The 16,439-nt window shown below is 45.1% G+C and overlaps 1 protein-coding gene across 4 annotated transcripts in view; it reads left to right on the forward strand.

The window, feature by feature from the left end:
• Nucleotides 1-1,979: 1,979 nt before the first annotated feature.
• RNF125 (ring finger protein 125) overlaps nt 1,980-16,439 on the forward strand; it is a 54,431-nt gene continuing 39,971 nt past the window's right edge. For 2 of the 4 annotated variants that reach the window (XM_034943534.2, XM_055102640.1), the window contains exon 1: nt 1,980-2,610. In XM_034943534.2, the coding sequence (XP_034799425.1) occupies nt 2,447-2,610 (164 nt within the window). In that variant the 5' untranslated portion in view covers nt 1,980-2,446. The remainder of the gene's footprint in view (nt 2,611-16,439) is intronic. The other 2 variants (XM_055102641.2, XM_034943535.3) reach the window with 2 other exon arrangements.

Genomic DNA, 16,439 nt, shown 5'->3' on the forward strand with positions numbered 1-16,439 from the left:
CAGATGGAGGTGGAGAGGTTGGTTCAGAACCCAGGCTGGACTGAATAAGAAGTGAATAATTAAGAAATGATGACAAAATGTAGAGGATCAGATCAAGAGATTTGGCCTTGAAGCGGATATGGGGCAGGAGTTGAGGCATAAGTGGGATGAAAGGGAGGTTTTTGTTTTCCTTTTGAAGATGGGAATAACTACCTTTTCATCTTATTTCCCCCCCCCCCCCCACCGCCTGCCCCCCACCACCCATGCTCCAGCTCCATAGGTCTTTCCTTTCTTTGGTTCTGCCTCATTCACTGTTCCCAGTCCACGCTTTTTCCTAAATCTTTGAATGGCTCACTTCTTTTCATTATTCATGGCTCTGCTCAAATGTCACTTCATCCAAAAATTCTTCTCTGAGCTTATTCTTCTCCTCATTGTCATTTACTGTTTTATCTTCTTCATGGCTCTGATTATCTGAAATGATTTTGTTCATTTGTTTATGGATTGATTACATGTATCTTCCTTTTGTTTGTTGTTTGTTTTTGAGACAGAGTCTCGCTCTGTTACCCACGATGGAGTGTAGTGGCATGGTCTCGGCTCACTGCAACCTCCACCTCTTGGGTGCAAGTGGTTCTCCTGCCTCAGCCTCCCAAGTAGCTGGGACTACACGCATGTGCCACCACACCTGGCTAATTTTTGTATTTTTAGTACAAAAATTTTTACTAAAGAAATGTATTTCTAGTAGAGACGGGGTTTCACTATGTTGGCCAGGCTGGTCTTGAACTCCTGACCTTGTGATCCACCTGCCTCGGCCTCCCAAATTGCTGGGATTTCAGGCATGAGTCACTGCACCCAGCCTGTTTTGGTTTTTTGAGACAGGGTCTCCCTCTGTTGCCCAGGCTGGAGTGCAGTGGCATGAGCTCGGCTCACTGCAGCCTCCACCTTTCCGGTTCAAGCGATTCTTGTGCCTCAGCCTCCCAAGTAGCTCACACCCAGCTAAGTTTTGTATTTTTAGTAGAGACAGGGTTTCACCATGTTGGCCAGGCTGGTCTCAAACTCCTGACCTCAGGTGATCTGTCCTTCTTGCCTCCCAAAGTGCTGGGATTACAGGCGTGAGCCACTGCCCCGGCTTGGTTTGTTTTTTGAGACATGGTCTCACTCTGTCGCACAGGACGGAGTGCAGTAGTGTGATCTTGGCTCCCGTGCTCAAGTGATCCTCCCAACTCAGCCTCCCAAAGTGCTGAAATTACAGGCGTGAGCCACGGTACCCGGCCTATATCTCCTAATTAAAAGTAAAGCCTGGGGTAAACTGGGTGAAGTTTATGGCCTGCTAAATACGTACATGTATTATATGCGTTATTATATCCCATGTGTTATATTATATATTATTGTATATGTGTATTATATACTATGTACTATTCTTACAACTGTGTGTGAATCTATAATTATCTCAAAATAAAGTTTTGTTTTTGTTTTTTAAAGTAAGTTCTGTGAGAACTGGGATTTTGTTTGCTTGTTGACGATTGCGTCTTCATCACTAGAACCGAGTCTGGCGTGCAGTGGGCACTAAATAAGTCTTCGTAAAAAGTGTAAATTAACGCCCAGCTAATTTTTGTATTATTAGCAGCGACGGGGTTTCACCATGTCGGCCAGGCTGGTCTCGAACTCCTGCCCTCAAGCAGGAGTTTCAAGCCCGCCTCGGCCTCCCAAAGTGTTGGAATTACAGGCGTGGGCCACCGCGCCTGGCTGATCATGTTTAAAGGGCGGGGTGGGGAGCGTACAAACAACAGAGGAAATCCTGAGCCGCAGAGGAAACTGGAGATGGCAGGGTTTAGCACTAGAATCTCTGTAGGAGAGGTAAGATTGGAATCCTAATCTCCAGGACTCTTTCCACTACCCAGGCTATCTCTCCATTAATGGACTATTGATTGGATGACAGAGTAGCGATAGCACCGTCTTAGGAGACGCCCAATCATAGGTCATAGGTCATTTTTGCAGCTTATTGTGATGACAACAGTGGAGGATGGTCCTCCACCTTAAAAGCGGCTGTTCTCTGATTATCATTAAGCATGGCCACGCCCGCACTTAACTTCTGACAGTGGGGAAAGCAGCTGTGTGTGATAGCTTGGAAGGTTTACTGCTGCCTCAAGTCCTCTTCTCTGCAGTTGAGGTTTCAGGTTTCAATCCTCCCAATACCACAAGACAGAGCACGGGGCGGCTGCCGCCTCCGCCTCCGCGCCTTAACCTAGGCGGCTTGCCGAAGATCTCAGCCCCGCGGCCGCGCGCTCGCCCTGCCCTAGACCAGGGTTGGGCGCAGCGGCGGAGGTGGCTTCTGGGCTGCGCGAGCTGGGAGAGCTGGGAGGCGGCGATCGCAGCTGGGCCGGGACTTCCTTCCTCCACCGCACGGCAACAAAACAACCCTGCGGCAGGCACTGAGTGCTTCGCAGCTGTCTGGGCGAGAGGCACAGCGATGGGCTCCGTGCTGAGCACCGACAGCGGCAAATCGGCGCCCGCCTCTGCCACCGCGCGGGCCCTGGAGCGCAGGAGGGACCCGGAGTTGCCCGTCACGTCCTTCGACTGCGCCGTGTGCCTTGAGGTGTTACACCAGCCTGTCCGGACCCGCTGTGGCCACGTGTAAGTTCCAGGGGAGCTCGGTTTGCGCCCACCCCTAAGGAGGGCGATGTGGGGAAGCTGAGGGCATGGTGTGGGGAAGCTGAGGGCATGGTGTGGGGAAGGAGGGGGACGGAAGACAGCGTCTTAGGAAATTGCTGCAGGGAGAAACCTGGACCCGTCGGATGCAGGACCACGGGGAAAACGCGGGTCGGAAGGTGACATAGGATTTCGGGAGGAGAAAAAAGAAACAAGCGGGTCCTGTAGCCCCCTTGCGCTTTCAGCTCCCGAAGCCCAGGTGCGGAACTCCAGAGAAGGGGATCCAGGCACGGGTCCCGCCCAGAGCCAGGGCTCGCCAACTGGGGAGGGTGCTCTTGGCTGGAGAACCAGCGCTCGCCCAGGCACGGAAAGGAAACGAGCTCCAGCTACAAGGCAGGGGCTCCCGCAAAGCGCAGTTACCCCGCTGAACACGGTAGAACGGGCTGCGCTTCCCTCTGCCCCAGAAACCCGGGTCCGTTTTGTTTTGCTGGAGCTGTGCACGTGTTCCCAGAATGCCTACAGAGGCTCGTCTTAAGCAAACAAGGATCTGTGCAAAGTGTCTTTCCACCCCCACCCCTGCTACCCTTTCCCAACACAGACACCCAGCCCCTCAAAGGGCAAGTCAAACTGGAGCTTCCGAGTGACTTTCCACAGTCGTTAGAGTTTAACAACCTGCTAGGGTGGGGCTTGGACGTTAGCCGCAAGCCCCTGAATGTACTCCTTCAAAACCCAGCCACAACGTAACAGGAGGTGGCAGGCTACCTGCTTTACGCACGGTCTCTCCAAACCGGCGGAAATTACAGAGTAAAATAACTTTCTCAAAACCGCATAGTACTTAGCTAAAACTCACAGTTGGTGCAAAGCCGTGGTCGTTTCTAAGAAGAATTTAAAAACAAAGTCCCTATATAAAATTGGCACATCCTTAATGTGTGTTTGAATAACTGGTGGAGTTGGATCTGTTAATTTGTGCTCTCTGTTTACTGTGTGTGTGTGTGTTTGAGAGAGAGAGAGACGTAGTCTGGCTCTGTCGCCCAGGCTGGAGTGCGGTGGTGCTATCTCGGCTCACTGCAACTTCCGCCCACTGCAACCTCCGCCTCCCAGGCTCAAGTGATTCTCCTGCCTCAGCCTCCCGAGTTGCTGGGATTACAGGCGCCCACCCCCACACCCGGCTAGTTTTTGAATTTTGAGTAGAAATGGGGTTTCACCATGTTGGCCAGGCTGGTCTTGAACTCCTGACCTCAATTGATCCACCCACCTCGGCCTCCCAAAGTGCTGGGATTAAAGGTGTGAGCCACTGCACCCAGCCTTCTCTCTTTGTTTTGAATTTTTTTCGTGGATACGCGTGTGTGTGTTGTGTCTGCACAGATCAGGAGCGGAAGCCTACTTAGTGTCCTTTGAAGGGTGACTATAGTATGATGAAGCCCTGTGTGATACCACAGTGGCTTGTACCAGCATTTGGCTTAGCAGGAAGAAAGAAATAGCGTTATTATGAATGCAAGTGCACAACATGTTTTTGAGGACCACTTTTGAAAGGATTCAGGTAGTCCTTAAAAACATGTTGTGCACTTGCAGTCAAAAGTTTTGAGGCCGGGCGTGGTGGCTCACACCTGTAATCCTAGCACTTTGGGAAGCCAAGGTGGATGGATCACCTGAGGTCAGGAGTTCGAGACCAGCCTGGCCGACATGGTGAAACCTCGTCTCTACTAAAAATACAAAAATTAGCCAGGTGTGGTGACCCGTGCCTGTAATCCCAGCTACCTGGGAGGCTGAGGCAGGAGAACTGCTTGAACCTGGGAGGCAGAGGTTGCAGTGAGCTGAGATGGCATCATTGCACTCTAGCCCGGGCAACAGAGCAAAACTCAGTCTCAAAAAAAAGAAAGAAAAAAAAGAAAGTTTTGAAAGGGCTTAGGTAATCCTTAATACCTATAGCCTTGTATCTGAAAAGCAGTTTTCACTACTGCCCGTCTGTGAGCCAGGGACAAAAGTGTGCAGCCTGCACAATGTATAAATAAAGAGTGCTTTGGGCATTATTTCGTAGCTGTGTTTTCTTTTCTTTTGAGATGGAGTCTTGCTGTGTTGCCCAGGCTGGAGTGCAGTGGCACGATCTTGGCTCACTGCAAGCTCCGCCTCCCGGGTTCACGCCATTCTCCTGCCTCAACCTCCCGAGTAGCTGGGACTACAGGTGCCGCCACCACGCCCGGCTAATTTTTTTGTATATTTAGTAGAGACGGGGTTTCACCGTGTTAGCCAGGATGGTCTTGATCTCCTGACCTCGTGATCTGCCCACCTCGGCCTCCCAAAGTGCTGGGATTACAGGCGTGAGCCATGGCGCCCGGCCGTAGCTGTATTTTCAAGGCCTGTTGTTTCAGCTTTGTTCTTAAAACTCGAGGCTTGAATTTACCCTCCTTTCTATTACTGATGTTGTTGCTCAGCTGTCCAGATGTAGCTTATTAACATAATATCCACAGGCCAGTCTGGAAGCCAAGATGGGCTGTGTGAGTCATAAAATATATTGATTATTTTAGGGCAATAACAGCCTAAAGATATCTCCATTTAAATTGAATCATTATTAGCATTAAAACTTTAAAGTTGTGCAAAACATAAACAGTGGGCGTTTTGAAGATTCTTTTTGGAACAGACCGCTTTGCTATTCAATGATCTGACTGGAGATTGTTTTCCCGGTTTGGACTTTGAATATTTAATTTACCATTTACAATATTTTTCCTTCTACTAAAGGATAATATAAATTTGCAAAATGTTAAATTTTTTGTTTAATCTTTTTCTTTGTTAAAGTGAATAGGAAACTAGCAACTGGAAAAATAGTCATAAAATAGCATTACAAGGGCTGAACAAATTGCCTTTCCTCTCTTTACTGTTCTTTGTTTTGACAAATCTATGTCCATTGTTCTGGCTGTGGGCAGAATTTCCATATTCCTCCTTTTGGCAAACTTACTTGGTCCCCTTCCACTTTATAAATGTTAACCAGAGTCCTTTCTGCAGTAGAGATTGTGAGCGTTAATACCATTTGTACATTCTAAATGAATTACTCTTTTCCATTGAAATTAAGTTGGAAAACGAATAAATGCAAATGAACCTTCTGTATTTTATTATCCCATATTGAAGCTACATTTTCAGACATGTTGAACTAGGTGGTTTATGCTGATTTTTGTTTGTAAACCTATCTCAAGTCAAACAAGTTTAATAATAACAACAGTACCTTGAATGAATACGTAAGAGCACTTTATAAGTTGTATTGTGATGCAGTAGTAACTGGCCCTTACAGAGAGCTGGATTTGAAATTCACCTCTGCCACTAGCCAGATGTGTGACCACTTTAGGGAAATTTGAATTTGATTTTTTTCCCCTAAAGTTTTGATCATTTGAGTCTATGAAACAAACTGCTAATAGATTAACAAGGGGGGAAAAGCTTACAAATGTATTAATGAGCATATGGGCATGGGAGTCATACAAAATATGAAAACTGAGAGAAAGGGCCAGATGCTTGATGCTTTTATACCATCTTGAGGTTACAGCAGAGTAGGGGCTTGGAACATGGTTATGGGAGGGAGAAAGAAAGAAGGGGCTGGGGCAAAGATGGTCTAGTTATGCAGATGAAACTTCATAGATAGCAGCTCCTAGAAAGAATTGGCATGAGCCTGTGTTAAGTTGCTCTGTCAGACCTTCATAGGTGTCAGACTTTCAGTTAATGATTTCCTAGGTACAGATAAGGGGGTGCCTCCAAGAAAGCCTGGTTGTTTATTTCACCAGTGTAGATTTTCTCTACAGATACAAGTCTCCTCCACAAAAGGCAGCTTTTCAGGGTTATTCCTGTGGGAATATATCAAAGAAGTACATTTTGGGGTGAAATATTTTCAGTTTCCTTTAGTCCCCCATTTAAAGCTTAATTTTTAAAACATTAAACATTTCCTTTATTTATTTTTATTATTTATTTATTTATTTATAGCGGTGAGATCTCACTCTGCCACCCAGGCTGCAGTGTAGTGGTGCAATCATGGCTCACTGCAGCCTCTACCTCCTGGGCTCAGCAATCCTCCTGCCTCAGCCTCTCACGTAGCTGGGACTATAAGTGCCTGCCACCATGCCTGGCTATTTTTCACTTATTTGTTTATTTTGAGACGGAGTCTCGCTCTGTCACCTAGGCTGGAGGGCAGTGGCGTGATCTCAGCTCGCTGCAACCTCCGCCTCCCAGGTTCAAGTGACTGTCCCGCCTCAGCCACTCTAGTAGCTGGGATTACAGACATGCACCACCACACCTGGCTAGTTTTTGTATTTTTTGTAGAGGCAGGGTTTCGCCATTTTGCCCAGGCTGGTCTTGAACCCCTGAGCTCAGGTGATTTGCCTGCCTCGGCCTCCCAAAGTGCTGGAATTACAGGAGTGAGCCACTGCACCCAGCCAAGAAAGTGACAATTCTTTACATACCGCAAGGTCAGGATTTTGTAAGGGAACCATATACACAGGGTACCAGGCCAATCTTTTTCTAAGTCTGTTGGCTTTTGAATGTCAATTTCAGTCCCTCAAAACAGTTTGATCATGTATCTAAGTATGACATTCCAGTTAAAGCCTTGCTAAAATAACCACTGTCTCCAATTATGTCCTGTTCAGACTGTTACTGAACTTATGCATGTAACTATATTGCCATGAAATAGGAATACTCAAAACCCAGTTTGTGAATCCAAAGAGAAAAAGGTAAATTATTTTGCTCACAAAAGTATACTTGGCCAGGTGCAGTGGCTCATGCCTGTAATCCCAGGACTTTGGAAGGCCGATGCAGGAGGATGGCTTGAGACCAGCAGTTTGTGACTAGCCTGGGCAACATAGCGAGACCCCATCTCTACTACACAAAAGTCTTGTTCAAAAGAGAAAACCATATTTTACTTTTGAATCAGTATATCAATAATACATTTAAATAAAACCTAATAAACAAGTCCATCCAATTTCAGTCAGCTTTGACCACACAAGATTTACATATCTTTTATAACCTCTTACGATTTTTCTTCTATTTCCAACTTTCTATATTCATTTAGTTTTATCTATATCTTTTTTTATTCTTTCAATTTGAAACAAGCTTCAAATAACTTCTAAACTAGACACAATTCGTTTTCCATTAACAAAAAAATCACACTTCATGCCATTCTTTTTTTTTTTTTTTTTTTAAGATGGAGTCTCACTGTGTCACCCAGGCTGGAGTGCAGTGGCATGATCTTGGCTCATTGCAACCTCTGCCTCCCAGGTTCAAGCGATTCTCCTGCCTCAGCCTCCTGAGTAGCTGGGATTACAGGCGTGCACCACCACACCCGGCCTCATGCCATTCTTACAACCTTTCTCTCCAAAAACATATCTTGCTTTTTTGGTATATTCTGCCTGAAGAATTGTTTGTCTTATTTCTAGTAGTTTTATTTGTTTGTTTTTAGAGATATGATCTAAGAACAAACTACTCAGTGATGTGATCATAGCCTACTGCAACCTCAAATTCCTGGGCTCAAGCAATCCTCCTACCTCAACCTCCTGAGTAGCTGGAACAACAGGCATGCCCCACCACACCCTGCTAAAATTTTATTTTTTTATAGAGACAGGGTCTGCCTATGTTGCCCAGGCCAATCTTGAATTCCTAGGCTCAAGTGATCCTCCTGCCTTAGCCTCTCAAAGAGCTGGGATTACAGGCATGAGCACTCCCAAACTGCTGGGATTACAGGCATGAGCCACCACACCCAGCCAACCAACAATTTAAAACTAGCTTTATTGCTGGGCACAGTGGCTCACACCTATAATCCCAGCACTTTGGGAGGCCGAGGCAGGCGGATCACTTGAGCCCAGGAGTTGGAAACCAGCCTGGTCAACATGGCGAAACCTTGTCCCTACTGAAAATACGAAAAAATTAGCCGGGCATGGTGGCGCACATGGAGGCTGAGGTGGGAGAATCGCTTGAACCTAGGAGGCAGAGGTTGCAGTGAGCTGAGATCGCACCACTGCACTCCAGCCTGGGTGACAGATCGAGAGTCGTTCTCAAAAAAACAAAAACAAACAAAAAAACCTAGCTTGATTTATCAAAGATTACTAAAGTCATATGAACTCTGAAAAACATTTGGGATAGTTAATTTGTGAGTACTCATTTATTTAGAAGTCAGTTTGGTACTACAGACTATACAAACTCATGTGTAAACATATATATACATGTAGACACAACATATATCACATGCACACACCAGTATCCAAAAGCCAGAGAGATTCGGAAGTTTAATGCAGGAGAGCAGAACTTTAGACATGAGAGGATGGACCCTGCCCATGGCTTCTGTGGCTCAGTGGGAAGACAGAGGACCCCCAATGGCCAGGCGTGGTGGCTCACGCCTGTAATCCCAGCATTTTGGGAGGCTGAGGTGGGAGGATCACCTGAGGTCAGGAGTTCGAGACCAGCCTGCCCAACATGGCGAAACCCCGTTTCTCTAAAAATACAAGAAAATTAGCCAGGGGTGGTGGCAGGCACCTGTAATTCCAGCAACTCAGGAGGCCGAGGCAGGAGAATCACTTGAACCCAGGAGGTGGAGGTTGCAATAGCCAAGATGGCGCCACTGCACTCTAGCCTGGGTGACAAGAATGAAACTCTGTCTCAAAAAAACAAAAAAACAAAAAAAGAAGACAGAGGACCCCCAAAGAGGGGCGATTGGTGGCTTTTGTGTTTGTGTATGCGCGCGTGTGTGTTCCTCAAGGGGTCTCAGGGTTCACAGAAGTCCCCTCTAGGCCTCTTCATGTGGTATCAAAAATGGCAAAAAGGAGGAGGGGCAGAAGGGGAAGGAAATGGAAGAACAAGTCTTAGAGGAGCCAATTTGGGGAGATTTTAAGCTTTCAAAAGGCCAATACAGTTTTAGTTAGTAGGAGTCTGAGGAACAAAAAAAGGTCTAGTTGACTAAGAAGTTCCCAAGGGAGAAACAGGATTTGAAAGAGAACAGAGAATATCAGCTATTAATTAAGCTGGCTTTTGACCACAGAGCCATCTTTCTTAAAAAAAACTTTTTTTTTTTTTTTTTTTTGAGATGGAGTCTTGCTCTGTTGCCCACGCTGGAGTGCAACAGCGCAATCTCGGCTCACTGCAACCTCCGCCTCCTGGGTTCAAGTGATTCTCGTGCCTCAGCCTAAAAAATCCTTTTAAATATGCAAGCAGCAAACATTTTGTCCTCTGAGCACCCGGTCTTTTTTTTTTTTTTTTTTTTTTTTTTTTTTTGAGATGTAGTCTTGCTCTGTCGTCCAGGCTAGAGTGCAGTGGCCCGATCTGGGCTCACTACAACCTCTGCCTCCCGGGTTCAAGCAATTCTCCTGTCTCAGCATCCCGAGTAGCTGGGACTACGAGGGTGTGCCACCACACCCACCTAATTTTTGTATTTTTAGTAGAGAAGAGGTTTCACCATGTTGCTCTCAAACTCCTGACCTCAGGTGATCTGCCTGCCTCGGCCTCCCAGAGTGCTGGGATTACAGGTGTGAGCCACTGTCCCCAGCCTGAGCACCCAGTCTTTTGTGGGAGCAGAGAGAATGGTAGCTGTGGCATTTCATGCTTCTTTTTCCCCAGATCCTCCCAGCACCCCCTCTTTAGGGGGTACCCACCTCTCCTCACCTGTTTGGTTCCCAGCCGTAGCAGGAGGTATGTCTCTCTGGCCCCGTAGAGGAAGCAGATTAATGGGGAAAAAGTTACTATCACACTCTAAATATAAACCAACGTTTTAACCAAAGGAAATAACTCAAAATCAAAACAAATAAGAACATTTGAGACTGAAACCAAGAAGCTCTTGATGGCTTCAACCAAGGTTTCCTAAGAGGGAGCAAAAGTTGCAACCCTTTCAAAATCCAGATCATTCCCTACAACAGCTTAAAGAAAGCAAGGTTTTGCCAGCCGCAAATGGGGTACAACCCACATTTTTGTCTGGCCATATTCTCTAGGGTTTAAGACAGAGGAAAACAGCAGCTGGATGAGAGGCTTACAAAATGAATGGGTACCCCAAAGGTTAAGAAGTCATACAAATATAAATTCAAAACAATTCAAACTAATTTTTTCCAAGTATTTCTTTTATTTTTCCTTCCTGAGTTAAAGGATTTACATCTCCTGGGGTCTTGTTCCCTGAAAGGGAATTGAATCCAGGCTGCAGTGGTGAAAGTGCAGAATCCTTACCACTAGACTACAGGATGGAGTCTTTTTTTTTTTTTTTTTAATTTAACAAATTTCATAAGGAATCTAAAGCATGCAATTTGAGTACAAAGGATTTTAACTTTGTTTTAAATCTGATTTCTACTTTTCAAAAATCTTGCCGAGGGAGTTTCTAAACCTGTATTCCTTTTGTATCTTTTCATAGGTACCAATAAGGTAGCTATTTAAGATGTGAGCTCTAAAAAGTTTTCTTTTAAATATAGCCATTCATTTATTTTAAAAGCGATCGAAACCAATACAAGAACTAATTTATATGTTTTTCTCTGTTGATCCAAATTTAGAAAGGGTAAAACACAGAGACTCATACCATCCACATTTGACCAGGCACTATAGGCAGAGATCGGAGAGGAGAACTGACTTGGTTAAAAAAAAATGAGTTTACCTTTCTTTGCTGGCTTTTCATCCGTTGTTCCAAGAATCCAATGAATGGATTGGCTCTAGAATGAACAAAATGACTTACATCCTGATCACAACACCAAAAATTTTTCTCCTAAAGATTCGATACTTTGAGTCTATAAAACAGGCAGATAACAGATTAATGGGATAAAAGCATACACATTTATTAATATGCATATGGGCGTGGGAGTCATACAAAATATGAAAACTGAAAGAGAGGGCCAGATGCTTGATGCTTTTATACTTGAGGTTACAGAAGAATGGGGGATTGCAAGATGGCAAGACAAGTTATAAGAGGGAAAAAAAAAGATAAGGGGCAAAGCTGTTCTTGTTATACAGATGAAACTTCACAGGTAGAAGCTCTCAGAAAGAATGGGTAGTAGTCGGCCGGGCGCGGTGGCTCACACCTGTAATCCCAGCACTTTGGGAGGCTGAGGCGGGCGGATCATGAGGTCAGGAGATCGAGACCATGCTGGCTAACATGGTGAAACCCCGTCTCTACTAAAAATACAAAAAATTAGCCGGGCATGGTGGCGGGTGCCTGTAGTCCCAGCTACTCAGGAGGCTGAGGCAGGAGAATGGTGTGAACTAGGGAGGCAGAGCTTGCAGTGAGCCGAGATTGCACCACGGCACTCCAGCCTGGGCAACAGAGCGAGACTCCGTCTTAAAAAAAAAAAAAAAAAAAAGAATAGGTAGTGGTTCATGATAAGTTTTTTTGTTAGACCTTCAAACGTTTCAGACTCTTGGTTAATCTCCTAGATTGCGCAGGGGAGACCTCAGAAAGCCTGCCTATTTATTTCACCAATGTAGACTTTCTCTACCAATGTAGACTTTTCTCTCCCCCACAACATGCAGCTTTTCAGGGTTTTTCCTTTCTGCAGGCCATCTCAATAGCCATCTCAAAGTATGTCAAATAATTATTTTTGGGGGTAAAATATTTTGTTTCCTTTTTTTTTTTTTTTTTTTTGAGATGGGGTCTCGCTCTGTTATTCCGGCTGGGGTGCTGTGGCGTGATCTCAGCTCACTGTAACCTCTACCTACTGAGTAGCTGGGACTACAGGTGTGTGCCAAAACGCCCGGCTAATTTTTGTATTTTTTAGTAGAGATGGGGTTTTGCTATGTTGGCCAGACTGGTTTCAAACTCCTGGCCTCAAGTGATCTGCCCACCTCAGCCTCCCAAAATGCTGGGATTACAGGTTGAGCCACCCTGCCCAGCCAATTTTCTTTACCACTAAGTTGCTTAATCTCTTTGAATCTCTGTTTCTTCATTTGTAAAATGGGGTGAGTAGTGCCATTTTTATGAATATTTAAAATGTAAAAGTATCCCATAGTAAAGGCTCAAAACATGGTTTCTCTTTCCTTCAGTCATTCCATAAGCAAAACCCCAGGAACAGATATTATTTCTTATCTCTGTATTTCTTTTGGAAGAACACTGTGCCATGAAAAGTTGATCTATGACATTTCTAAGATGTCTCATATAGCCTCACTTTTAGCTTAGTTCTTTTTCCTTTGGTGGACTTTAATTTAAGAAGTTTCACTTTAATGTTTTATAATTTTAAGTGAACTTTATTCATATTGCTGTATCAGTTGTAAAAAATAGATTTGAGGGAAGAGCCTTCTCACTTCTGCCTTATCTTCTATTAGAAAGCTGGGGTGAGAGCCAGTAGATAACTTGGAGCTGTATAAATGGAACTTAAAAGGAGTCTGGAGGCTGGGTGTGGTGGTTCACGCCTGTAATCTCAGCACTTTGGGAGGCTGAGGTGGAACTGCTTGAACCCCAGAGTTTGAGACCAGCCTGGGCAACAAAGTGAAACCTCGTCTGTACAGAAAAAAAAAAAAAAAAAAAAAAGCTGGGCATGGTGGGGCATGCCTGTAGTCCCAGCTACTCGGGAGGCTGAGGTGGGAGGATCACTTGAGCTCGGGAGGCTGCTGTGAGCAGTGATTGCACCACTGCACTTCAGTTTGGGTGACAGAATGAGACCCTGCCTCAAAAAAAAAAATGATTTACATTCAAAGGAAATACTCAAAGACATTTGTTGTCAGATTGAAAACAGTAGATGCAAGGGAGAAAGATATCAAAGCCAACCACTGGGCTTTAAGGCTGGTGAATAAACGGGGTCAGAGAGACTGGCACAGGAGGAAGTGAGTGCACTCATGAATGGGCCTGCTGAATGTACAGCAGTCTGATAGGCAGATATCCAAATGGAAATATCCAAAGGCTCTGGAGGAATAGACTAGGGGAAAGAGATCAGGGCTGGAGACTGAGTTATCTAAAAAGCATCTAGAGGTTGAGAATGGGCTGAAGAGAGCTAAATGAACTGGAGCACACCATAAGAAAGAGCCAAGTCTCCATTGACCTCAGATACAACTGCTCTAAGTCATAGAATGTACCTAATTTTTATTTTTATTTTTTATTATTTAATTTAATTTTTTGAGCCAGTCTCGCTCTGTCACCCAGGCTGGAGTGCGGTGGCGCGATCTTGGCTCACTGCAACCTCCACCTCCTGGTTCAAGTGATTCTCCTGCCTCAGCCTCCTGAGTAGCTGGGACTACTGGCGCATGCTGCCACGCCCAACTAATTTTGTATTTTTAGTAGAGACAGGGTTTCACCATGTTGGCCAGGCTGATCTCGAACTCCAGACCTCAGGTGATCCGCCCGCCTCTCCCTCCCAAAGTGCTGGAATTACAGGCGTGAGCCACCCCACCCGGCAGTGAATGTACCTAATTTTTAGAAAATGAAACTCTGTTTAGGATAATTCTGAAATACTTTCAGGTAAATGGATTGAAACGTTCAATTTGTGGTCAAGTATGAGCAGTAAAGCATACATCAAATTGGTGGTTTCCTAAGTAGAGTCTGAGAGTCTTCCTGATGAGTTTTAAATTGATCCAGAAATATGCATGAGTGGCTTTCATTCTTACAGGACATTTGCAATCCCACTGTAAACCAAAAATAAAATTCTAAGGCCCCCAACCAACTGAATGGACCTTTCCTCTCTGCCAAGGGCATTCTAAAGTAAACCAGAAACACTAGTTCACGCCATGATGGGAATGGGTATTTATCAAATACTACAGACTGGGTAATAGATAAAGAAAAGAATTTTTTCAGCTCACAGTTCTGGAGACTAGGAAGTCCAAGAGCGTGGTGCTGGGACCTGGCTAGGGTCATCCCCTGGTGGAAAGGTAGAAAGAAGTTGGCAGAGTGGGAAAATGCACGTGAGAGAGCTCGCTTATTATTTTATTATTTTATTTTTTAGAGATGGGGGTCTCACTATGTTGCCCAAGCTGGACTCAAAGTCCTGGGCTCAAGTGATCCTCCTGCCTCAGAGAGTTGGCTTTTATAGCAAAGCCACTTCTGCAAGAACTAGCCCACTCCTGTGATAACGGCATTCATCCATTCATCACAGTGGAGCCCTTATGACCTAAATGCCTCCTGAAGGTTCCACCTCTCAATACCACCACAAGAGGAACCAAGTTTTCATGCTTGAACTTTGGGGGGACACATTCATTATATCAGGCCTCCTGGTTATACAGGCACATTCATGGTCTTATATTTGTGACTTCTGCTTGTTACTGGGAAGAACTGAGGTTTCTTGAAAAGACTACAAAATTTGAGGCCCTACCCAAACTGTTTAAGGATCAGAGCACTACTGTCTGTGGCTGCATAAACTTGGCACGTTGCTACACTACTCTGAACCTTAGTTTGCCATCAATAAAATGAGGAGAAAGCACAGTAGCGTTTTATGAATTATTGTAGGAGCCTACAATAATAGGGGATAATGTATACAAGTGTCCCCCATAGGGCTCGGCACCAGTATTTGTATTCTGCTTGCATTGGCATACAACTCAAATTGTGGAAAAAAAAAAAAAAAAAAAGGAAAAACTGCTAGTTGACAAAAAAACAAAATGTTATCTGCTTGCCTCTAAATAATGTAAGCAAATAATTCATGTCAGAACCATAAGTGTTGTATTAGAAATGTTAATTGTGAGTTGAGCATTTGAACCATTTGTCATAAATTTCATTCAAGACTACATTTTGAGAACCAATTCTTAGAGACTCAGAGACATCCAAGGTCAGATTGTACCTTAGAACTTATAATTAGCTGAGATAGAAAGAAGTAAAATATGTATAGCAGAGAACTTAGATTTCTTGATCTTAAAATATTGATCTTCCCAACTGGGGTAGCTGTGGTAGTGGAATAAAAGGTTACTGAAATTTGGGTCAGAAAACCCCAGCTTAAGACCAACCAAGTTCAAGCACTTTCTTTTTTTTGAGAGAGAGATGGAGTCTTGCTGTTGCCCAGGCTGGAGTGCAGTGGCGCGATCTCAGCTCACTGCAACCTCTGCCTCCTGGGTTCAAGTGATTCTCCTGCCTCAGCTTCCCAAGTAGCTGAGACTACAGGCATGCACCACCACACCCAGCTAATTTTTGTATTTTTGTTTTGTTTTGTTTTGAGACGGAGTCTTCCTCTGTCACCCAGGCTGGAGTGCAGTGGCACGATCTTGGCTCACTGCATCCTCCACCTCCCGGGTTCAAGTGATTCTCCCACCTCAGCCTCCCGAGTAGCTGGGATTACAGGCACCCACCACCATGCCTGGCCAATTTTTGGTATTTTTAGTAGAGATGGAGTTTCACCATGTTGGCCAGGCTGGTCTCGAACCCCTGACCTCAAGCGATCCACCTGCCTCAGCCTCCCAAAGTGTTAGGTTTACAGGCAGAAGCCACCATGCCTGGCTGTATTTTTTTTTTTAGTAGAGACGGTTTCACTCTGTGTTGGCCAGGCTGGTCTCGAACTCCTGATCTCAGGTGAGCCACCTACCTCCCAAAGTGCTGGGATTACAGGCATGAGCCACTGTGCCTGACCAAGCTCAAGCACTTTCTATTTATGTGATTTTTTTCCCCCCAAGCCAAACTTTATCCAGCTTTATTAAAGATACTTTCCATAAACAGTCACAGTATTTCAGGCAGGACGTGGGCAGACAATCCTTAACAGTATACAACAACTTTCAAACTCGCTTCTTCAATGGACTACCAAAAAACATAAAGCCACTTTAAAACCCAGTGGAGGGCCGGGCTTGGTGGCTCACGCCTGTATAATCCCAACTACTTGGGAGGCTGAGGCAGGAGAATCACTGGAACCTGGGAGGCAGAAGTTGCAGTGAGCCGAGATTGCGCCATTGCAGCCTGGGCGACAGAGCAAGACTTCTGG

This window comes from Pan paniscus, chromosome 17 (assembly GCF_029289425.2).
Source record: "Pan paniscus chromosome 17, NHGRI_mPanPan1-v2.0_pri, whole genome shotgun sequence".
Lineage (NCBI taxonomy): Eukaryota > Metazoa > Chordata > Mammalia > Primates > Hominidae > Pan > Pan paniscus.